This window comes from Myotis myotis, unplaced genomic scaffold (assembly GCF_014108235.1).
Source record: "Myotis myotis isolate mMyoMyo1 unplaced genomic scaffold, mMyoMyo1.p scaffold_m19_p_11, whole genome shotgun sequence".
Taxonomy (NCBI): Eukaryota; Metazoa; Chordata; class Mammalia; order Chiroptera; family Vespertilionidae; genus Myotis; species Myotis myotis.
Genome location: NW_023416315.1, coordinates 34,265,039 through 34,290,600, shown reverse-complemented (window position 1 = coordinate 34,290,600; position 25,562 = coordinate 34,265,039). Strand labels below are relative to the sequence as shown.

Here is a 25,562-nt window from a genome sequence, read left to right as displayed (position 1 = left end):
AAGATGCTGATGGTAGTAGGTAAAATTTCTGCTTGCAAAAAACAGAGCAGATCTCTTCAACCAACAGGCATCTTTCTATGCCCTGGACACAGGATTCATCTAGTCTGTTATCTTTAACTCTCACCTGGGGTGTGATACTACTGTATTCACAGGACTTGGATGTATATGTAGAGACAGAAAGACTTGATCTGTATTTCATCTAGTCAGCTTTCCTCGTGGTGTATTTAGTTAACACCCAATAGCTGTTTAAATCGTAGTTCCTGCCCATCTCCCTTCCCAGGTGGAAAAGCTTCCCTGAAGTCGCTCAGGAGAATGCTACCCCCCTCCTTTGCATTAATATTCCCACCTTTACTGATGTTAAAGTGGACAACATCAGCCACATCAGACCCCTTCGCCAGAGGAGGAGTGCCTTTGCTCCGAGAGGCAGAGTGGACCCTCTGCCTTGATGGAGCATGAATGGCACTGCCAACAGGAAGTCCTGGGAGTGGGCTCTGTAGTGTCCGGGTCAACAGCATTCAGCCTATCCTCTTCTCTGCCTCTGGTTAAGCGGCTACCCTCAGTGGTAAAGCACCAAATTTTACAAGGTCTTTCCGAATGTGCTCAGTGCTTCATATTTATGCAATAATAACCGAAATGGTGCCTTACAAATTGTTTTCATATTACTACACCATCCTTAATAGTCACAATCACCCTGTGAGGAAGAAATTATCTTCTTTGTTTTACCAGGGAGGAAACTGAGGCTTGGAGAGGTTCCATTACCCAATTTCATAGTCAGTCAGTTCTCCTTTCCATTCCCTTTTGTTCTCCCTCAGAAATCAATGGCAAGTATGTTCTCCGAGCAACATGTGAAGAGGTTCCATACATACATACAGGATCCAAAAGTAACTGGAATGCTGTCTATCACACGTTTTCCTCTGCTCTTAGTAACCAGACATCATTCACAATTTGATATGAGTCCTAAGGTTTATCAGTAGGACAATTCACTTGTTACTTGATGACTGAAAGAATACATTAAAATGTGTAAGACATAGCCTGCTACCTTTCTCTAAACAATAATGTAATGTTATTAGGTGTGAGCTAAAAGTGTTCTTATCTGCTGAAATACCAGTTCAGACCCTAAGGGTATCTGTTTTTCCTGCAAAGCTGATAAAATTATATACACCTAAGGAAAAAGAGGAAAGAGCTATATGTTAATAAATGTTATTAACACGACTCGAGGGAACAAAGAACCTGAATAATATTGACCTTTTGTTGAGTAACATAAAAATCAGAAATAGAATTTTCTACCCACTACATGGTAGAGGCACGGCATCTAAAAACTGTGCAATAGCTCAGCAAAAGAGGACGCTTGGTTTAGTACTTCATCACTACTGTTCACATGGCGCTTATCAATATTTTTAATTTGGTTACAGTAGGAGAAAGACCTGTACTGAAGGGGTTGTATGCTTCAAGGGACTGAAGTGATATTCAAATAAAAGACTCTTCAGCTGTAGCATTTTGAACAAAATCCAGATCAAGAGATTTATGCTTTTAAGTAAATTGCTGCCTTCTGTGGCCGGGCCAGAGAAAGCAGATTGCAAATGCGCACTGTGCTGTCAATACACTGAAACATGCAGAAGTCTCCATGTCTGTCAGGGAGGGCAGGACTGCTCCTTCTACATCAGCTGGCTGGCTCTCTGTCTCACATATGACAGACTTTAAATTCAACTTTGTGGCAGGACAGGATGGTCACTTTCTGGGAAGAAATTAGTAAACAAATGCATCCTTGAAGATGCACCTTTGAAGATTCTAGCTGCACTTTTAATACCCATTGTTTAATTGCAAAATTGTAAAACCCTATTGCTTTTTAAAAACAAAAACAAAAAAAAAACCAGCCACCAAGAATCTTGGCTTTTATTTGAAGCCAGGAGGCCAGCCATTGAAAGGTTTTCATTAGAAGGATGATACCACCTACACTTTATTTTTGTTAATCCTCACCTGAGGATATTTTTTCATTGATTTTTAGAGAGTAAAAGGGAGAGGGAGAGACAGAGAGAAACATTGATGTGGGACACATTGATTGGTTGCCTCCTGCGTGGGCCCCGACCAGGGCTGGGGATGGAGCCTGCAACTGAGGTACGTGCCCTTGTCCAGAATTGAACCTGGAACCCTTCAATCTTTGGGCCATTGCTCTATCCACTGAACCAAAAAGGCTAGGGTCCTATGGCTTTTTTATTACTGCAAATGTTTGCTGTGGCAAACTTTAAAAATACAGATAAGGGAAAAAAAGAGCTCTTACAGTTTTTGTTCAGAAGTAACCACTTTTGATACACTCTTCCACAGCCTTATCTACATATCTATATGTGATATACATAATATATTCATCTTTTTAAAAAATAAGTTGTTGGTTTTAATAATACTGACTGCTTCAATAATACTGACTGCTTTGCTACTTTCTTCAAGTTAAGACCTCTGAAGCCCTTATGGAAGAACTGATGTTGTGTTTTTTTGTTTTGTTTTAGTTCATTTTTTAATGAACAAAATAAAACTGATGCTATTGAGCCGATAGGGACAAAAATGCTTCAATTAAATATTTTAAAAAGTATGTTTACTTTATATGAATCTTACGAAGATCTAAACCTTTTGAAAGTGCAAAACACCTTAACCTTGGAGAAATGCAACACATAGGAAATGCACTATGCATACTCTTCTGCTATTTTAGGGTATATGGATCTTTTCCACGGGTTCCAGCTTTCATGGCGATCACGTGTCAGTGATTTCCAAGGCAAAGTGTAGGGACTGGCACTGACTAGATCCAGCTTCAGGAGCTTAGGGAACGAGGCAAGAGAGACCTAGCTGAGTTTGATGCCAATCACTGATATCGCTCATTTTCTTTGCCCACCCACCTTCTTCTAACCATACATTTTTACTTCCAAGAATAGACCTTCTCACAGGCATTTCTTTAGCATTTTCCAGCTTACTCTTAAGATAACTTATATATACTAAAATATCCATGAGGTTCTTAGGACTGTAGACAGAATTTTGGTGTTTAAACTGTATTTCATCAAAGCTAAGACACCACCTGTATAAGCTGTGACATTAAGTAGTGCTACGAAAAGAGAGGCTGCCAATTAAACCATGACAAGACAGTAAGTTCAGATATGTTAGGATGTGAAAAATATCTTATAATAAATTAACTATGGCATGCATTTAACACCTACACATTGTATATAGGGAATATTCAGTCACGGACCATGGACAGATTTTTAGCACCCAGTATATACTAGGTTTTGTACAGAGAATATCTTTGACATTTAATTCATTTATTTGCTTTTGGATTGCAACCCAAGTAAAATGTTAAAATCTTTTAACATTTATATTTCTATAGGGAGCATTCCTTTTCTAGTCCTTCCTTTATAGCCTCAGAGTGGAGGCAGTGGCCTTTCAGTTGATTTTGAGTCTCTATCTCTTTGTAATTTTTTCTCAGAGACAACAGAATTTTTCGTTAGAACACTCTTTACTGCAGAAGGCATGACTGGCTTCTTTCCTTTCATTTTCAAGATTACAGTCAGTCACTTAATTCCATTTTTAAAATGCATCAGGCTTAGAAAATGCAGATTTATTCCAATCTATGTTTATTATATCGTTGCTTGGCCAGGTTAATCACCAGATTTTAAAGTTGAAGACAGTGAAATTCAGGCCACTTAACTGAGTTGCCCCTCAGCGTTCATGTGGGTTCTTTCCTGTCTAGGAAGTCTGTCCAACACAAAATACGGTTTTCTTCAAGCCCTTTTCATTTTACAGATCTAAATATGTTCTCTCTGTTGCTTGAGACATTTATTCTCTTCTAAACCTGCTAATATTAAAATAAGTATTTTCTGTCCCTTATTGGCAGCTTCTGCCTAGTATCCAAATCTAGAGCCATGTAGTTTTTCTCTTGAGGAGAGAAAAAGACATTCCTTATTTATCCACAAGAATGATTTGCTACCTGGGATACAAATGTAGAACCACCCATTCAGTCAAATATGAATTTGCTTTAAGTGGGAAAGGGTAAAGGAACTTTTCATAGGCTCCCATCCTTTCCCCCTTTGAATTTTACCTGCATTCTATTTTTCTTGCTTTGAAATTGTCTTCAAAACACATGATAGAAACACAAACATTAAAAAGTTTAAAATGTGAAATTTTGATAATGTTTTTAAAAATCCCACTGAGCATACACAAGGAAATACAGAAACCTGTGTTCTTTGGCAGAATTAGTTTACCCAGCTATATACTGGATGGTGATGGTATTTTGAGCCCCTTCTCTCCCATTAGCCTGCCTTCTAGAGCCAAAAATAAATCTCTTATCTGAAAAATAAGTTATGAGGCTGGGCAAGGGTTGACAAATATCCCCTCGGACAAACTTTTCCCTGAAAAAGCCTCAAGAGCTGGGAGGAAGGTGGACCCCCAGAGGCATTCATTAGCAACTATCCTGGAGGGAATCAGACAAGGGCTTCTAAGATGGTCAGAGAATGAGGACTGAGACAGAAAGGGGCAGGGTTGATATGTGAGATAGAATCCTTAATTGCATTTGTTAAAAGACATCCTATTCTCCAGAGTACAAATACATTTGCCAACAAGTCATTTGGATTTGTTTGCTCCCCTAAATAAATACCTCTATTCTCCATCGAAGTGGGAGACAAGTCTAAGTTTGATTATTTAAAATCCCACTCATATTTCCAAACCACTTTCTTACCAGTTATAGTAGTAATTGTAGCATCTTTCATTTAGTAGGTAACTAAAGGCTTTTATTATTCTTTTTAAAAAATATATATTTTAATGATTTTTTTTTTTTTTACAGAGAGGAAGGGAGAGGGATAGAGAACCAGAAACATCGATGAGAGTGAAACATCGATCAGCTGCCTCCTGCACACTCCCCACTGGGGATGTGCCCGCAACCAAGGCACATGCCGTTGACCAGAATCGAACCTGGGACCCTTTAGTCCACAGGCCGATGTTCTATCCACTGAGCCAAACCAGTCAGGGCAAGGCTTTTATTCTTGATCTTGAAATGTGAAAGACCCAAGCCATACTCTTTGAAATCATTGGATTAATGTGTCTTCATCTAGAAATGTGACCCCTACTAAAATTATTTTCCTTAACAATGTGAACATTTAACCATTTCAATTTTACCTAACATAGATGATTAACATACATTTACACAAGTGTGTGCAAATCTCTGCTACAGATTAAATGTTTATGACCCAAAAAACTCATATATTGAAATCCTATCCCCCTTGGACCTTTTGGGAGGTGATTAGGTCATGAGGGTGGATCTCTCTCCTCTTCCCCTACCATGTGAAGACACATTGAGAAGACAGCTATCTATGAACCAGGAATCAGACTTTCACCAGACACCAAACCTGTCAGCACCTTGCCCTTGGACTTCCTAACCTCCAGAACTGGGAGAGATAAATGTTTGTTGTGTAAGCCATCCATGGCGTTTTTGTTCGGTAGCCTGAATTGACTGAGACAGTCTCCAAATGGATGATGGTATTTTCAAAGAAGAATGTTAGGTGTGCTTTCTGTTTGTATTACAGAGTAAAGGACATGGCTAAATTCAAAGCTGTTTTTAATCACAAATGAAAATTTTTAGATGCAGACAAACAATATAATTGCAACATGTTAATTCTTTTTATATTTCAATCATTTTTGGTAATAAAAACATAAGCAAAATGATTAAAGAAAAATTGAATGATATTATGGCTTCTTGTTTTCTTTACTCATTAAACCTTGGTAAGTGTAGTGAATGTAATGTACTACATAATTATAATATGCCAGAGATTCCTTTGGACACCACATACATTAATTGCAAGGCTATTTAAAATGAAATATTTGTGCCAGGTGGCTAATATGAACTTCTTAGATCAATAACCATCTTCCCCTATAGAATTACTCTGTTCTGTAGCTTATCAGTAAGAACAAAACTACCAACACAGTAAACACTCAATAAATGCTATGTACCAGGCACTGTGCTAGGAGTTTTAGAAGTATAATTTTATTTAAATCTTTTGAGAACCCCATGAGCTGGCTGTGATCATTACATCTATTTTACACACCCAGTGCCAATGCTTCGTTGTTTTCTGTGTGCCTTCCGAGTAGAGGGACAGGGGATAAAAGAACACTGGTAGTAATCCTATATAATAAAAGTGTAGTATGTAAATTGTCCCCTCAACTGGGAGTTGTCCAGGAGTTCAACCAGGGGGCAGGGCCGGCTGGGGGAAGGGAGGGAGTACCCAGCTGGCATTCAATAGCCGCTAGGGACCCTACCAGTGCCCAAATTTCATGCACTGGGCCTCTAGTCTATAATAATTTTAGCATAAGAAATTATATGAAGGGCCAATTTTATTTCCATTGATAGGTACACTGACAGTTTGCTGCCACCAATGGGCTTGATGCTATTTTATAAATGTTCCTTATCCTATACATACTCCCATTGATGATATATATTTATTCTATTTCTAAATTTTAAAACTTTTGCAGAAAATTATGTAGAGTGTTATGCAAAGCATTTTTTTCTAGTAATATATATGAGACCTGTTTGTTTTAGAGAAGCCCAGAGATGAAAATAAAGTCCAGTTCCCACCCTTAATACTTTGGTATATATTCTCCCAGTTGTTTTTAATCATGCATATGTAAATGTATATTTAAATTCAATTGGAAAAATAGCTTATAGTGTTTTTTTCTTACTGATTTTAAAAATTAATTTGCTAATATATAAAAACATTTTCTTATATCATTAAAATTTCTTCCACTAAGTCTTTGACATTGCTCTTAATTTTGGATAGGTTTCCTTGCACATATTCTAGCCAAATTTTGAATTCCACTGGACCCATTCCTTATTGTTGGACATTTAAGTAGGTGGAGAAAACTTTATATACACATACCTAAAATCTACTCATGCCATAGGCCTCAGATATTTAATGATTTTTTAAAAGGAATAATAATGTGCCCAGTAAAAGCCTTGGACTAAATCTCTACTGATCTGAATTTTAATCTAAAATAACTGCTGCTAAAGGTGACCTCAGAGGAATTGAATTCATTTTCCTATTTATAGATAGGAACACTATATCACTATCCCAGCTATGTTTCTAGAAACTATTCATGAATTGAAAGAGAGGAGAACTGCATAACCCTACCCAATGTAGTGTTATAGATATGGTGTCAGGGGCACAGGACTTGGAGGGAAACAGCCCTAGAAGTGAATACCAGATAAAGGACCCTGACCTTTATATTATTACTCTCTCATCTCAGTTTCTATGAGGATCCACTGCAGTGTTTCTGTGAAGATTCCATGAGATAATGTACATAGAGTGTCCAGCACACTGAACATACGCTAGTTCTATTTACCCTTTCTCAAAACTATGACATTTCCTTACATTCTTTCTACAATGAAAAAATACCCACCCCACAATATTTATGGCATTAAATATACATGAAGACCATTACCGAGCCCCCTGGACTGCTTCTCCCAGTCAAATAAAATGGCATAATTCATCATTCTATTTTCATAATTCTTTAAGCATTCAGACCCCCCTAAACTGTGGGACCCCAAATTAGACAGGACATATTACCAATGGTCTGGCCAGTGATACATATGGTGGAAAATTCCACCATACATTATATAGTTCTTGCTGCCACTATAGCAAGACCTTGCTGGATTCTTAAGAAATTATGATGTTATTAATTCAGGTTCCATTTATAGGCCATATGACAAGGACAACAACTTTTCTGTGTTGTACTTATTTCTTGATACTGATTCTTCATCTTGCTTAGAAGTAGTTCCTTCATTGTTTCAGGTTGGTTTCATTAACTTGGATTCATTTTCCAATGTCAGATTACTGTATTTGGTTTTGATCATATGGTCTTGTCATCTACACACATACTGCAGTCCATTTTTAAGCCACTAATTAAATTTAGAAGAAAATGAGTTAATATGCACCCCCACAGAACAATAAGACACAACTGCACGTTTATGTAGTAGAGTATGGCCATGACATAGAAATAAAGGCTACTTCTTTTGTAAGTAGTTTTGTGTGTCATTTTTTTTCAAATGTGAATCCAGTAGCACTGAAATTTCCTCCAGCCTTACATGTTTGAGTAGATTTTAGTGTGTCATCTGTGTGGCTTATGGGTTTGTAGGTTTTGGCTCTGAAAGCTGTAATTACCAATGTTTGAAAGACATCTGTGAGAGTAAGGATATGAAGAAGATAAGCCAAAAGCAAGATATATAATTACCACACCCTGTCTTTCTATCAGGAACTCTGGATGTTTAAAGCAAATGAGGACCTTTAGACAGGTCCTTTTCCTATCAGGGTGCATCATCAGGTTGCCCTGAATGTAGGTAATCAATCTCTCTGGCATAAGTGTCCTCTCTGGAACACACTATTAGCTCACAGGTCTTTCAAAGACTATGGATGGAAAAGCTCCATGCTCTCTATTACTGAGTGATCACATCCCTGACCCTCTTGCAATAAAGGCAATTTTTCTAATTGAGGGAAAAATTCTGGGTCTGGACTCAAGAGGCCTGATTTTCAGTTCTGAATCTCTCATGTGATAACTGTGATGCCAGCCAATGCTGCAGGCCTCAGTTTCCCCAACTGCAAAATGGAAATAGTGTATGTGTTCTAATCACTTTATGGAATTGTTGCATATAGGAAGGTCATAGGTACGAAACTGATTTAAACATATTATGAAATGTCTATAAAACTCAGGATACAGAAGAGAAAAATCTCTTCTGGTAGAGTCACACCATTTTGTTGGAATTTTGAACATTTGTCCTGTTTCATCTATGGCTATATGTTATGGCTAATTAACATGTTTTCAATATTTACAAATTGTTAAATGTATAGCTACACCTTGAGTACCTATAGCCCATATGACAAGGACAACCACTACTTGGAAGTGCTGAGAGAAATGACAAGATTCCTCGTCATTGATAATTAACAAAGGAACCAATCCTTTCAAAGGTAAAAGGCACTTAGACCTGACTTACAGTACTTGTTCTCTGCCTGATTTTCTGTAGAGAAAACTCCTTAAGAGTTTTCTAAGAACAAATGAAGTGAGATTGGCCCTTGAGTAAGGAAAGTAGGCAGCTAAAGCTTCTTTCCTCAATAACAAGTTTAAATACCTTGTTTATTCTCGTGTTATTAAGTGGTGCTTGTATAAATACCTTGTTGAGTAATGGTGCTGAGGCAAAACTGAAGTTTATTTAGGACAGTGCTCCACCCAAGGTGAGCAACCAAAGCACATATGTAAACTACGTCCCCTCTGGTGCATCCACTCAACCCATAAGTAAGTAGTACTAGAAATGAAAAAGGGTGTGGGGCATATAGCATGGTTGGAGGTGAAAAGAAATAGGAAGGGCAGGAGAAGTTCCCCTAAAGTGTGAAGGGTGGTAGGGAAACTGTAATAACTGAAAATGGAGTCTGACTATTGATATCAGTACATCAAGCTAATGCAAATTAAGGTGGCATGAGATTTGTTTAAAACCTTTTTCCCCATACCGAATAGTAACACCCACCTTATTTAAAATGTAGCCAGGAAGGGCTGTGTTTGCTCATGTGATCAGGTTTCCACACTTCCCACACCTGGGGAAGTATCAGCTAATACTGATTTAGCACTAATTTATACCTGATGGCCAGGGCTAACTAGAATAGAGGAAAACTGGTACAAATTAGTGGGGCCCTGAAGTCCCAGCAAGTGGTCTGGGGGCTGACTGTTGTATATCAATACAAATCACCCTTTCTAGGAGGGAATGGAAAAAAATATTGAAACTGGATCTACTCTCTGTGGTTCTACTGCATGTGCACTGAAGATCTCCTTTAAGAACATGAGGAATGGATATGATCAAGTTACATTCTTAGATTTCATAACGTTTAGTTTATTAATCTGGGAGCTAAGCAAACTAGAAGCAGAACAGGCTTTAAAATATCTGACTCGTTATCTTATAAACAATAACTGTTAGCCAGACAGTTCCATTTACCTTTTCCTCAATAAAATGTTCTGTAATAAAGTATCTATAAACTAGTCTTATATTTTAAATATCACTGTAAATTATTTAGAATCATAGAATTAGACACCAATTCTTTGAAAACTATTCTCTCTGGGTAATTTCTATGAATTGATTTCAGTTAACAACATTTATTTGTATTTGGCTAAAAAGTGAGAAAATATTTGGCCCTGTAATTAAATTTGATGAACATTTATTCATTTTGAATCCATAATTTCTCAAATTTGCCCAATAATAAAGATCACCTGGGGAACTTGTTAAAAATTATGCAATCCTACCCCTCCCACTCGCACACTTCCTGAATTAGACTCTTCGGGGAAGAGGGCTGAACTATGTACTTTTATCAGGGGCCCCAATAATGTCTGGTGATCTACATGTTTGAAAAACACAGTTCTGTGTCCCTGTCATATTCCTTCTGATGTCAGAGCTCTTCAAACCCCCACATTCCCTTCTGACCACACTTCTCAGTGATTGCAGGCTTTTTCCTGTTCCATCCCACCTAAGAAATAAGGGACATTCCCATCAGCCACTGTGGCCTTCAGCAGCAGTGAGACTGTGGCAGAGGACAGCACCTGTCGTCTTGGGCAGGGAGATGATGGAGGCAAGGGGTGTAGGTGTGGTTCGAAGAAGTCAGGGGCTGCTGACTCTCCTTGACAACCAGTTGTAGATGACAGTGCTACTTCCTGAAGTGGCCACACTCAACCCTTCCCTCAATATAAAAACATTTTTTTTTTTTTACTTCACTTTCTTCCTATAATGGAGGGGGAAACACTGTCCCTTTTTATCAAACTTGTGCTCCTGATCAAATCCTCTACTGCCTCATAGAAGTTAAATCTACTAATCCTTCTCCTCATTCTCCCCATTTGCTTCTTCATATTTTTTCTCCTTTGGCTTGTAGACAAATCAATAGATGTTCTTTCCCTATTCTTTAATACTAAACCAACATATACTTTCTTGGACTCTGTTCAACGCCAAGATCCCATTTTACTTCATGCCTTATTTTTACTGTTACATTTCTCAAAAAAAAAGAAGAAAAAAGAAAGTTCTACACTGATTGCATCTACCTTCACACCCTTCTCATCGCCCAACCATAATCTGGCTTCCATGGGGCCACATTTTACAGACACAACTGGGCTTGAAGATTACCAGTGATAAGATCTCATGACTTTTGCTTAGCCCTTTACCTCTTGCCCATTCAACAATATTTGATATTGATAAAGTTTTTAAAAGGATGAGATGCTCAGCAACCAACCATTTAATTATAAGAACAGAAACCTGTACATTAAACTGAAATAACAAGGAGGATTTTAAGATAGACTACAGGAAACTCCCACACAGAAATTGTAATAGGGCTGCACAAGGATTGGAATCAGGACCTAGGAAGTTCTCAGTAACTACTAAAGTTTTCACAAACACTTGAAGAGCACCTGCTCTATTCTAGGCGCTGGCAAGGTGTTACGTGATCAAGTAGTGAACAGAAGAAACAAGGTCCCTGCTTTTGGAGACTTTACAATCTAGTGGGGAAGGCTTATCATAGGCACATAAACAAATGTGTATTTACAACTTGTAATGAGCACCACAGATGAAACAAACTGGCTTAATGACAGATTGTAGGTTATTAGTGATGAGTGAGGACTCAGAGGATACTCTAAAGACATGACATTTAAACTGAAATCTGAAGAATGTGGGGAAGCCACTCACAGAAACTGAGGCGTTTATGCTGAGGATACACCTGTGTGAAGGCCCTGCAGTGGTGTCTCAGGGGAAGTGAAAGGAGGTCACTGTGGCTGGAACACAAAGGGTGGGGGGTGGGGGGAGCATGGAGCAAGATTAGGTAAAGGAGGCAGAAGCCAGAGCGGGCATGGCCTTTTAAGATATTTTAAGGAATTTGGATATTTATTGCAAAATAATTAGAAGACACTGAATTGATTTAAGCAGGAAATGACATGCTTCAACACACTTCCAGGTTTTTCCTGACTGATAAGCAGAAAAGATGAAGGAAGGCAAGAGTAGAAGCTGGAAGACCAATTGGCAGCTGTAGCAATAGCTCAGCTAAGAGATGATAGTGGTGTGGATTATGTTAGCAGAGGAGATGGAGATGGAGAGAAGTTGATGAATTAGACATCTATTTAGAGGCACAAATGATAGGACTAGATGATGGGTTGGAGTTGAGGAGGAAGGAGAGTGAGGAACCAGGACTGCTCAGGTTGTCTTGTGTAGAATAACAGTGTGGATGATGATACCATTCACTGAAGTGAAAAAAATATAGAATTTCTTTGTGATGGACAGAAACACAGGAGTATAGAAATTAAAGAGTTAGCTTTGTTTCAAACATTAATTTCAGACATTCACGGAGACTTGCCATGTCAAATAGGCAACTGGATATCTGAATACAGAAGTGGAGAAAATGTCTGGATTGAAGAGATTAATTTGGGAGCTGCCAGCATTTTATGCATTGAAAGTCATGAGAAGAGCTGAGATTACCAACAAGATGAATTTGCAGTAATGAAGAAAGCAGAGAATAGAGCCCAATTTTTAGAGGGGACTAAATAAGAAAAAACTACTAAAGCACACTGAATAGCAGTGGTTAAAGTCGGAGACAGACCAGGTAATTGCAGCATCCAAGACTCCAACAGAAATATTTTTTTCAAGAAGTTGACCCTGACCAACTATCTTGAAAACTACTAAAAGTTTGGGTAGGATGAAGTCCAAGGAATAGCCATTGAGTCTGGCAATATGGAGGCTGCTGACAATATTGATTAGCAGTTTTCAGTGGCATGGCGGTGTGGAAGCCAGGTTGGAGTAGATTGAATAGAAGTCAGACAGTCAGACTTAACTTGTAGACAACTCTATCATAGATACAGAACAAACTGATGGTTGCCAGGTGGGAGGAGGGCTGGGGGGATGGATAAGAAAGGTGAATGGACTAAGAAGTACATATTGGCAGTTATAAAATAGTCAGAGGGATGTAAAATACAGTCTAGAAAAATAGAGTCAATAATACTGTAATGACTATGTATGGTGTCAGGTGGGTACTAGACTTATTTAGGGGATTACTTTGTAAGTTATATAAATGTCAAACCACTATGCTGTGCACCTGAAACTAATGTAATATTGAAGTCAAATGCAATTGAAAAAGTTTTTAAAAAGAAGTGCTGCTGTGAAAGGATCAGAGATTTAGAACTGCAGATGGAAAGGGACAGCACAATAATCTTTGTTTTGTTGTTTTTAAATATTAGGATGAAATATGTTCATACATATTGGGAATTATAAAAAATGTGATCAACTAGAGGGAGGGAATAACTGAAGAAATAAAGTTCCTGAGAAGGTAAGAGAGGAGTATTTGTAAATTTGTTGGTAGGAATAAATATACTAAGATTGTATCAGGGGAAGGCAGGCAGGTGTGGGGATGGTTTTAAGCACTGAAGAAAAAGGATAAGACATAAAATAGTCATCATGAAAAAATGATGACTTCTCCCTGCTTCTCATCACTGGCCTCATTCCTATTTCCTGCAAGGCACTTCATTCTTTTCTCTCAGAAGGCAGGTCTCCTGCGCTTCTCTGTGCCTGAGACAGAGGATGGCCACCCCTTGCACAAGTTTCTGTGTTCACCCAGGTCATGCCCTTAATAGAAATATATTGTATTTCTTAATTCCAAATTCCCAGGGGATAAATGTGATTGGTCCAGCTTTAGTCAGTTGTCAAACTCAGGTCAAACCAAGCATGGCCAGAGGAACAAGGTCATTTTGCACAAAGATAGCCATCAGGCCCAAGCCCTCTGTGTGTTGGAGGAGGATTAGTTCTTAGAGAAGGGGGACATGAGCTGCCAGGGACCCCACAAGGCATCTACCAAACGTTTCTTCTGAGATGCCAGAATCTACTTTATTAAAGAGTGCTTCCCTTTGGCCTTCTTTTCTAGGTGGTTTTTTTTAACTCTTCCCTCACCCACAAATGTATACTTTCTCAATTTTTTCCTTGAGCCTCTTTTCCTTTATTTATATGCTTTTCTCCCTTGCCAACTTCATTTGTGTCCATGGCTTCAATGACCATATGTACAAGGATAACTCCAAAATCTATATCTCTGTTCTTCTCAACTTCACTATCATTTTAAAACTGCCTCTAAAAAATTTCTCTTTTTTCTTTCTTATATCTTTATGAGATTAGGGATGTTACTAAACTTACTGTGGTAATAATCATTTCACATTAAATGCCAGTCAAGTCTTTATGCTGTACACCCTAAACATATACTGTGCTATCTGCCAATTACATCTCTGTAAAACGAAGAAAAAAACCCTGCCCCACTTAAATATCCTCTGGTGGTTTTATTTATTTTATTTACTATCTTCTCCCCAAACTGACTCCTTCTCTAAGCTGCCCGGTTCCTGTTAAATCCACCACAATCCTCTCAGGCACCCAAGCCTAGAGCTTCAGAGTTGCCTGACCTCATGCTATCAAGTCCATCAGCTGAGGAGCATCACTCACATCCTTTCCTCCTCTTCATGTCCTCTGTTATCTCCCTAACTCTTGTTACCTAAATTCATGTGGACTATTCTCAAAGCTGATACATGGTCCTCCCATGTGCAGTCTCCAATCCAGGCTGTAAACTATTCTTGCGTTAATATTCATAAAGCACAGCTCCACTCATGTTCTCCCCACCCACTCAAGAATCTTCAACAGCTTCTCACTGCATACTCAATAAAGTACAAATCTTGTCTGGCAATCTCCACAACCTGTCCTCAACAGACCAAGACTTATCTTCCATTAACCATCAGTCAAGGCAAGGTCTTGGATCATCTCCTGACATATCCTGTGTATTCCTAATGACAAACTTCTTCATTCTCTTCTTCCTGAAGCCTTTCCTCAAAAGTTACCTTTCCCTCCCATCACTTCCATATTAGTTTATGTGGATCTTTCCTATGAACAGCATATGTTTAGACATGTTTATCTTTTTTTGTAGACATATCTTGTTTCTTCCGATGGACTACAAAAGTGTGAGAACAGGCATGCCCAACCAAGTCCTCAATAGTGTACGTTATGGAGACATTTAATAAGTAACTTGATGCGGAGTTAACTAAGGCCTGATGCTAGTAATGTTGTTGCTATTAAGTAAGGCCTGATGCTAGTAGTGTTGTTGCTATTAAACTACCATTCAGGCCTATTAGATGTATTACTATGGACTTTTTCAATAAGATACTGAGTAGAATACTGAAAATTGTGTGCTACAAAAAAGTTTAAAATAAACAGAAACTTCTCTAGTCAAGCACTGGTGAGGAATTGATTGCATTTTAACAGCAGTCCCTCAACACACTCATGTGGCAAAAAGTAAAATTCAGCACAAGGAGGAAATTAATCCATGACACATTTAGTCACTCTAAACTCTCATCTACAAAGTATCACCATGAAAATCAAGCATACTCTCTTCATAGGACTACTACTGCTCTCATGTATTGTTGACATCATGGTTGGAACTAACAAGTGGAATATCACAGCATGGAAAGAGTTAGAACATTTGCAGTACTTTAGTACCCACATCTCTAGCCTCTGAATGTGCTAGCTTTGTATCATATAGTCTTTCAATTAAATGATAAAAATCTATTTATCTATCAGCTTAGAGGATATGCACCTGGCATCACAGCGGGCAACAGGAATTGCCATAGAGATAGAAGCTGAAAAACTGGTGGTCCTCCACACTGTCTTCTATCCTTGTAGAAATAATGGTATATTTACTCTTCTAATATTTATGTTAAAAATAAAACCTCCCATATTTCTATTGCTTCTTCTGAACTTTCTTTAGAAACAAATCATGGGAAAAGCTACTTGACACTGGTCTTAGCAAAATTCTGTGGATATGACACCCAAAACACAAGCAACAAAAAGCAACAATAAACCAGTGGAACTACATCGAACTAAAAATAAATTATCAACAAAATGAAAAGTCAATCCACAGGAGAAATACTTGCAAAGCACATATCTGATAAGGGGTTAATATCCAAATATATAAGAAACTCTTACAACTCAATAGCAATAAAACCAAACCAATTTAAAAATTGGTAATGTATCTGAATAGACATTTTTCCCCCAAAAATGATATTCAAATTATCAACAGGTACATGAAAAGGTGCTCAGCATCACTAATCATCAGGGAAATGCAAATCAAAACCACAATGAAATAACACCTCACAGCTGTTAGAATGGCTGTATCAAAAATACAAGATATAATATGCTGGTGAGAATATGGAGAAAAAGCAACCCTTACACACTGTTGGTGGGAATGTCAATTGGTGCAGCCACTATGGAAAACAATATGGTCTTCAAAAAATTAAAAATAGAACTACCAGCAATTCCACTTCAGGTATATATTAGAAGGAAATGAAGTCAGTATCTTGAAGAAATATCAGCACCCCCATGTTCACTGCAGCATTATTTGCAATAGCCAAGCATATTAACAACCTAAATGTCCATCTATGTATAAATGGATAAAGAAAATGTGGTAAATATATACAATAAAATGTTATTCAGTCATAAAAAGGAAATCCTGCCATTTGTGTCAACATGGATGAGTCTTGAGAACATTATGCTAAGTTAAATAATCAGATGGAGAGATGAATACTATATAATCTCACTTATACATGGAATTTGAAAAAACCCACACTCATAGAAACAGAAGAGATCAGTGGTTGCCTGCGGCAGGCAGGTAAGAAGTGGGTAAATGCATGAAGTTGGTCAAAAGATACAAACTTCCAATTATAAGATGAATAAGTTCTGGGGACATAATGTATATTATGGTGACTGTAAGCTAACAATACTATGTTGAAAGATACAAAAAGAATGTTTTAAAAGTTCTCGCCATAAAAAAAAATTGTTTTAAAGATGTGAGGTGATAGATATGTTAACTAACTTTATTGTGTTAATCTTTTTTCACTACAACCTATATTAAACCATTACATTATATACCTTAAACTTTCACAATCTTATCTCAACTATATCTCAATAAATCTTGGGGGGAAGAAAGCAATTTTTTTATTATTTACATGAAATGTTCCCTTTCTACTTAATTTTTTCAGTTCCTTTATACAGGCCTCTTGAGAATAGGTGTTCCTACCAGTGAGATGGAGCTAACTACACATCAGCAGGTGTCACTCCCTAACTGATCCTTCTCAACTGTCCTTCTCTGTCCATTTCAGGTGGTTATTTTTTTTCTGAAAAATTTAACTGCCTTTTCTTTATTACCAATTTCATTTTCCATTTTTCAACCTCTGATGAGCCTCCAAAGACTAATATTTTTCACTTTGTGGGTATAAGGACTGTACTACAAGATATGCTTTCTTTTTGAATGCCAGCCCCAATGCAGATATCTGTATGGTTTACAGAGCCACATGGAACATTTTTCTGCTATATGGCTATGACTTTGCAATAGAAATATACCTGTTATCACTTTTTTTTTCTGACAAAAGGCGCAGTTTTAGTTCATGAGACAAGCACTGGATAGAATTTGGTACTCTTTCAACAACATTGAGCAAATATTGATTGTCTACCATGTACTGAGCACTGTTGTGGAGATCAGAAGTTGTAAAACAGGTAGAAAGTCTTACCTTCATGGTCCTTATATTCTAGACAGACAGAACAAAAAATAATTATAATATATAATATGTTGCATGGTGATAGGTGCTCTGGAAAAATAGAGAGTAGAGAATGCCTAGGGGTGCTTGCAATTTTAAAAAGGTATTCAGCCCAACCAGCGTGGCTCAGTGGTTGAGGGTCCACCTATGAACCAGGCGGTCATGATTTGATTCCTGGTCAGGGCATATGCCGGGTTGTGGGCTCGATCCCTGGTAGGGGGTGTGCAGGAGGCAGCCAATCAATGATTCTCTCTCATCATTGATGTTTCTATCTCTCTCTCCCTTTACCTTCATATCTGAAATCAATTAGATTGATTTCAGATATTTATATATAATAAAATTTATTATTTATATATATATATATAAAATCAATTTTAAAAAATGTTTTCAGAAAAGCTATCATTGTGAAGGTGGTGACATCTGAGTCAAGAGCTGATGGAAATGAGAAAGTCATGTGGATATCTGGGGCAAGAACTTTTCAGGCAAAGGGAACACCTAGTGCAAAGGCGCATGTAGGCTGTCACAGCTGTCAGAAGTTTTACGGTAAGCATCTGCCAGGGACAAAAATTCAGGCAAGGCTTTTCTTGTTGCTATAAAGAATCCACCTACATTGAGAGCTTAATCAGCTTAAGATGAACATCAGTGTGGATCTGTTTAGTGTTTTCTATCAGCCATGACCTCATTGCTAATACTGACAGCCTGACAGCCTCTTAGATTCAGATGGGCCTTGGATGAACAGCCTGGCAAACCTGGATGAAACTAGAAAAGAGATGTTTTAGTAGCTCTGTAGCTCCAATGATTTTTTTTATCTCATCCCCTCTTCACATGGGGCTGCATATTAATCAAATGTAGCCAATGATTCCAAGTTTTCATTTAAACCTAAAATATAGTCCATTACCATTTATGAACTAGGAAGTATGTATAACATAATTCTACTTCAGATTAGCTAATGGAGATTCTTGTCCCACAGACAAGACATGGGCTACTGAGAACAAAGGTATTTCCTATGCCACCAAATTGTGTTTTCAATGTTGTCTTCTAGTCAGACAACACAGTAAAGAGATCTTACTAACATTAAGTCTTATGTAGACTTTTTAGGGATCGTTACAACAGAGATAATCTGCGCTGGGCCTATCCATCTCACAGCTGGCATAGTAGTGTTACAATGCTCTTCCAGCCCAGCAATCCACACCTCTTTCAACGGGGTTTCCAATTTACTGAGAACATTTTCCTAAAGTTTCCATTATCCCCCTGGAGATCCTTAATAAGAATAAAATATTAAGAATTCAACAAATGGTCATTTGAAAGCAGACAATAGATTTATTTTAGTTCACTTTTGATTTGTTTGGAGACTGAATTTCTTACACATGAAAATCAGTACCTATTTCATGAGAATATAGATTAAGAGACAACCAAGGTGGCTGTAGCAAAGAGAAGGTGATTGAACACCCAAATAGGTCACGATGACTTATCATAGTGAAAATAGTATTAACTGAAAATAGTATTTTGTGATCATACTACAGGGGCTGGCAAAAGTAGGCTTATAGTTATAGAATACACAAAACACAGATCTTATTCTTTTATTATGATTTATTAATTATTGTACTATTTTCCATATGAACAATTGTAAACCTACTTTTGCCTACCCCTGTAGTTCTCTGTGTAGGTCGTTCAGATTCCCTTTAAATGTCTGACTTAAATTAGCTATAGTAGACTTGAACAAACACAGAAAGCCTTAAAAAGGGGCCAGGTTGTTGTTTTAAATCAAAATCAAGTACTGATCATTATTGACTCTGGCTTGGTATAAATTCAGAATTACTGTAATCTAATGTGTTGAGGTTGTTCCATATTTATTTAGGAGTGGACAGAGATGACATTTCTATAATGAAACCATGCTGTATTCAAACCAACAACTTAGAGATTTACCAGCATTTTTTTTTACACCTTTACATCTGTCAAATCTTTTGTTCTCGATATGCTGAAAAAGTCACTGGAAACAAGCAAGCCACTTATCACTCTTTTTCCTCAAGAAAGAATGCACTTTCCGAATTAATGAGTAACTTTAATTTTAGATGGAAACAGTGACACAACAGGTCAATTATACTGAATTTGAAAGAGTAAAGTCTTTTCTCTGTTTAAAATTAAAACAAGCTATTCTGGAAAGCAAATAATATATATATATATCTTATATATATATATATGGGCTGTCTTCACTTGTGAAATTTCTTTTGAACTAATGGGAACTTATCTTACAGATGAGATTTGCAGACTAGTGACAATACAAACATGTACTCCACAGCTGTAGGCAGTGATGTGCTAGAGCAGAGGGCTTACTCACAAACTCAGGTTCGTCCACCTGGGTTAGATGCTTAGCCCTCCACTTACTAGCCTAGTAATCCCAGGCAACACATTTAGCCTTTTTTCGGCTCAGCTGAGAACACAATGGGCCCAATAATAGTGTCTACTTGTGGACTATAGGAGGACCGAATGAGTTAACACATGACACCTTCTTACAACAGTGACTGGCACATAGTGAATGTTCAATAGATGTTAATTATTCTAGTGTGCGATAAAGTGAGAAGCTATCACTAGTCTCTTAATAGGATGAAGTATTGGGTGCAATTCTAGTATTTATATTAGGGTTGTTTCATGCACTTTTTATAGAACCAAGTATGCTTTCTGGTCTGGCCGCTTAAGGAAGCAGAGAAGGATGGCTTCTCTAAGTGAAACTGACCCCTGCATACAGTGCCTGAAATCAGAGGAAGCTTGTCAGTGTGGGCAGACACAAGAGTAGACCAATGTGACTTCCCACTTCTCTTTTTTTTTTTTATCTCAAGGAAATTAATAGAGGGTACTACAGTACCCTTAAATTAATTGTTCCCGATTAATTAAGGTTTAAAACCTTGGTTTATGGTAGAGTTTCTGATAGTCATCTAAAATCACTGCGGTCATCCAAAAATCTTTGTATCTCTTCAGTTTCACTGTAGAATAAAAACTAAATTTATCACAGTGGGTTGTTACAGTAAGTCTGGTATTTATTTCTCCCAAGAGGCCATTTGCTTCTGGGGAAAGGCAACAGGGTGCCGTCCATTAATATATCTAACTGAGGGTGTAATGGCGTCGTACAATTCCACATTGACCCCTGCAACTCAGAGTTATTGTCTCGGAACATAAAATTTCATTACCTCATTTCACTGCATAACTACCAATGTGAGGATAGGCTGTGGAAGTAGCAGCCCATTGTTCAACCCAGTATTCAGACACTGCTGCTTCGTTTCCTCAGTCTACTCGCCACGAAAACTAAGATATTCCTGAAATCAAATAAGCATGGATTCTGCTGGTGCCAACTCCAGAACATCCTACCAGAAACAGGTGTACCTCAAAGTCAAGTTTGCCTCAGTCTCAAGTTGTACAATCGGCCGCTGGCGGGTGGAGTCCTCCCAACCCGCCTACGGAGGCGTGCGCCCGTCTGTGTCTGTGGGTGTCGGGGCGCGCGCAGACACTCGGGGACCCACTTTCCCAGGGCAGCCCAATCAAAGTCCCTCTCTCACCTCTAAGGCTGTCAACTCTCACGCCCCGCCCCGCGCGTTCAGCCCCCTCCTCACTCTCCCACCGCCCCGCCTCCAAGGCAGAACTCACCACTATCATTGGTAGCTGCTTCTGTCACTCCTATTCTTGAACCAATCACTCGAATTCTGGTGGGAGGCGGAAGAGCCAATGGGAAGGCCCGTTGCGGGCGCTGCCGGGTCCCGAGCACCGGGAGGCGGGCCCGGGGGCGGGGCACGGGTGGGGGAATTAGTTGCCATTTGGAGTGAGCAGCGAGCGGGCTGAGGCGGCGGCGGTGGCGGTGGCGTTTGCGGTGGCGCGGGCTCCGCGGAGACTCGGCTACCCCCCGGGCCCTTAGCCCCCACCCGGTCCCCAGAAGCAGAAACCCCGGCCCTCCCTGCAGCCGCGGGCCTTTCCTGAGCGTGCAGCCCGCCTGGCTGCCGGCGGCCCCCGGGCTGCGGGATCCGGACGGTTGCCTCTCTCCCCTGTCAGCGCGATGCCCCGGGCGGCGGCTGCAGGCTCCTCGCGGCCGTGACCGCCGCACCGAGCCTGCCCGGGCGGTTGGGGCCGTTGGACGTTTGTTTTCGCAGCCTTCCCCTCCCCCTCACCAAGGCGGTGGGGTGCGCGTTGGGAAGGGGGAGCCGAGAGACTCCTCCTCCTCCCGGTACCCCCGCCCCTCCCCCTTACACACTCGCACGCACCGCCGCGCCGGCTCCCACACGCTCGCGCGCCTCCCGCCCCGCGCCTCCGTGTCCGCTGGCGGCGTCCGGGGCCCGCGGAGCCACCATGTCCACTGCCTCCTCCTCCAGTTCCTCCCAGACCCCTCATCCCCCGCCGCAGAGGATGCGGCGCAGCGCCGCCGGCTCCCCGCCCGCCGCCCCCGCCGCGGGGAGTGGGAACGGTGCGGGCGGCGGCGTGGGCTGCGCCGCGGCTGCGGGCGCCGGGCGGCTGCTGCAGCCCATCCGCGCCACCGTCCCCTACCAGCTCCTGCGGGGCAGCCAGCACAGTCCCACGCGCCCGCCCGCCGCCGTCGCCGCCGCCTCGCTGGGCAGCCTCCCGGGGCCCGGCGCGGCCCGCGGCCCCAGCCCGTCCAGCCCGACGCCGCCGACGCCGGCCGGGGCCCCCACCGAGCAGGCGCCGCGAGCCAAGGGCCGCCCGCGACGGTCCCCCGAGAGCCACCGGAGGAGCAGCTCACCTGAGAGAAGGAGCCCGGGCTCGCCCGTGTGCAGAGGTAGCGAGCCCAACCCTTCCGTCCTCCCGGGCGGGCGGCGTCCCCTCGACGGTGCCCGGCGCGGAAACGGCAGCCTCCCCGGGCTCGCTAAGCTAGTGCCTTCGCCCAGGTGTGAACGCGGCTCGGGGAGCCTCACCCTCTGCGGTCGCTGCGGGGATCGGCGGAGCGGACTGCGAAGCAACTTTTCTTTAAGGCCCCCTCCCCCTGCCGCCCCTCGGGTTTGATCTTGCATCCCTCACCTGCGTGCAGGGGCTTTTTCAATATAAGGAGCTGATTAGCTCACTCATGTGTTTGCTGTTTGCAGCGGGGGACGGAGAGGAGTTGGGCGAAACACTTAGGAAACACGCATACAAACTCTGCAGCAGCCTCTTTGTGCTTTCCTGCAAAGTTCCTAATGTCTCTGGCTCCCGGGATGGTTCTTTTTTCTTTCCTTTCTTTTTCTTTTTGGAGGGGGGGGCTGGCGTTAGTTGTGATGTAAGGATATTTTTTGGGTAAGGGGACAGTTTGGGGATGTGCAATTGAAGCGTATAGTGTTTTGTTTTGCTAATCCCCCCCCCCCCCCCCCGTCTCTACCCTATATAGTCCTATGCATCAGAGCAGTGCTTCACTGGAAACAGTTTATGCCCAGCTCAGCATTTTCATGGTAAATTTTAAAGACCTGTTTGTGAAGTGTGTGCTCAGTTTTTCCTCCCATTTTTAAGCGCACTTCGCAGTTCAGTTGAGCTGTTACAGGATCTCAAGTTTCTTTTTTTGTTGGGTGTCAAAGGTAATGGTGAGTTGGATGCTGTTGGCTTCCCTTAAGGTTTTCTGTTGTAGTTTGGTTTTGTTTTATGTCTAGGGACACGGTGCATGATGTAGTGGAGTCACCGGGGAGAAAAGGAAGATTAGCCAAAGCAGGGAGTTAAAGCTCATAAGGGAGAGGAGAGCAGCTAATATTATTAGACCCCAGGCTAGAGCTACAGATGCCGCCGCTGCAGCATTGTGGAGAGAACAGATCAGACTAAGTGGAAAATCTGCTGGGAAGAGAAACACTGCGGAGCTCTCTGTGCAATGTTTATGTGGTATGTGGGATATTTTTATGGAGTTTCCTCGACGAGGGTCTTAGACTTGGAGAAAGTGGCTGTGTTGTGATAGATTACAGTTTTGGTGTTTTTTGTTTTAATATTTCTGACCTGTAATTAACATGTTGCTAAGGCACTTGTTTTCAGACCACTTGATGGTGAGGCAAGGTAGGATGCAGTAGCACTGGTATGTGTACATGAGCACCAAGAAATGCATCCTGTAATCTGTATGCACCAGGAGGAATTTGCTCCCCCACTCCTCCCCCAGGTCAAGCCAGCTGCTGCAGAAACTGACATCCTCCAGCAAATCCTGAATGAATGAATGAAAACAACGTGATCGCCCTAATAATGACCACCACTGAACACACATCTTTGGCTGTATTTTATAGAAAAGGCCACCATTTTCTAACAGATTAATGCCATATGCAACTCTCTTGCACATTTTCTACAGCTATATAAAATGAGAGGTCACAGAATGAAAAGAAGGCAGCAGTTACATACATTTTTGAATGATTGAGCTTCAACAGGGTACAGATTGAGTTTTGGGCTTTTCTTTTAAGCACTAATATGAGAGCCATAAAATAAGCATTCCAGACAGATTGTGTACAGAGGGTTTTGTGGGCAGAGTACGAGCAGTTTCGGCAATTGCTACAACAATATAATGGCCATCCAGTACCTCCTCCTCTTTTGTTGATAAACACTAACATCTTACAACAGATCATAGTACAACTTGTTTTTCCGCATCCTTCAAAAGCCTTAATTGCTTAGGAATTACATGGTCCATCATCAGGCAGTTTTAATGAAATTTGTGATCAGGCTTAAACTATCCTCTTTGTTGTAGTATGGCACATCCGAGTTTAATGCAATTTTAATGCAATCATGATGAAAACACTTCTGAGTTTGGGTGTCCGATGGACAGATTTGCATCATCAGAGAGCTTGTACTGGGAATGGAAGAGGCTTTTCTGCTGGTTTTAACACCAGGTGATTTTGTCAGTTTCTAACATTGAAGTGATTTTGAATGCAGACTCTTCTGCCCCCAGTCTCCTAATCATATTACCTATATGTTACTTCTCCACGTCTAGCTGGGCTAGAGAGCTACCCATATTAAAACTATACAACTATTCTGTTCTGTTTACTTAGCCATTTAAAATCCTTCCTATGAATAGTTGGACAATTTCTCAAACGATTACTCAGTTTCTTTTGAATTCTGCAAGGTTCTGACTTCAGTGGAATTTAGTCTCCACAGGTCAAGGTTCCTGCTGCTGCCTCTGCTGCTGCAGACACTGACATCACTATACTGCATGAATGAAAAACAACAACGTGCTCCATCTCTGGCTCTGCACTCCCTTTTCTGCACACTGCTTTGGTGTGTGTGTGTGTTTAGATGGTGTTATGCTGGGTATGAAACTACATTTAAAAATGTTAAGTAAATGGTGGCCCAATATGTATCGACTATAGAGACATATTGTTTACAAAAAGCTCTAAGTGCTCTGAGCATTTGGACTCGAGGTGACATAACTGAGCATTCAGTATTTTTTATCTGGACTGGTTGTTATGGAAGAAAATATAGCTTTAAATAATTTTCTTTGGAATTGTCTTACCAGGAAGAAATTATGAAACAATATAATTTCTAAACATGTTAGCTCATTGTTATATCCTCTTAAACATTTTTAATATGCATAGTTATAGGGTTAAGGCTAGAGTTATAAAAATGGTATTTAGATTGTTTTCACTAGGCTAAGGAAAAGCTGAATTTTTAAAATAGGTGCATTTGAATTTAATATGATATTATTTTATAAAATACAGCAAGAAGATGGTAATTTCCTTTATTTTTATAGCAGTTTTAGGCTATTTAAATGGGTATTATAACAGATACATAAATTTCCAAACACACTTTGCTTCTACAGAAAGGACATGGAGTTTTACAAATTGCAGAGGAATCATATTTTTGTATTTTTAAAAATTCTCTTGTATTTTTAAGCCCTCAAGGTTTTTATTTATATTCATCTCTTTACATCTGCCATTAGCAAAATGTCAACCTCCCCTTGTTTGGTTCTGAAGAGTCTTGAAGTG

General features: G+C 40.2%; 1 protein-coding gene and 1 long non-coding RNA gene across 5 annotated transcripts in view; one reads left to right on the top strand and one right to left on the bottom strand.

The window, feature by feature from the left end:
• Nucleotides 1–22,573, bottom strand: part of LOC118666186 — a 117,196-nt gene extending 94,623 nt beyond the window's left edge. For 3 of the 4 annotated variants that reach the window (XR_004970889.1, XR_004970890.1, XR_004970891.1), the window contains exon 1: nucleotides 22,391–22,573. This is a non-coding gene — a long non-coding RNA (uncharacterized LOC118666186). Of the gene's footprint in view, nucleotides 1–21,027; nucleotides 21,400–22,390 lie in introns of those variants that run through there. The other variant, XR_004970892.1, reaches the window with a different exon arrangement.
• GLCCI1 (glucocorticoid induced 1) overlaps nucleotides 21,866–25,562 on the top strand; it is a 78,788-nt gene continuing 75,091 nt past the window's right edge. The window contains exon 1 of the mRNA XM_036328062.1: nucleotides 21,866–22,426. Within this exon, the coding sequence (XP_036183955.1) occupies nucleotides 21,982–22,426 (445 nt within the window). The 5' untranslated portion in view covers nucleotides 21,866–21,981. The remainder of the gene's footprint in view (nucleotides 22,427–25,562) is intronic.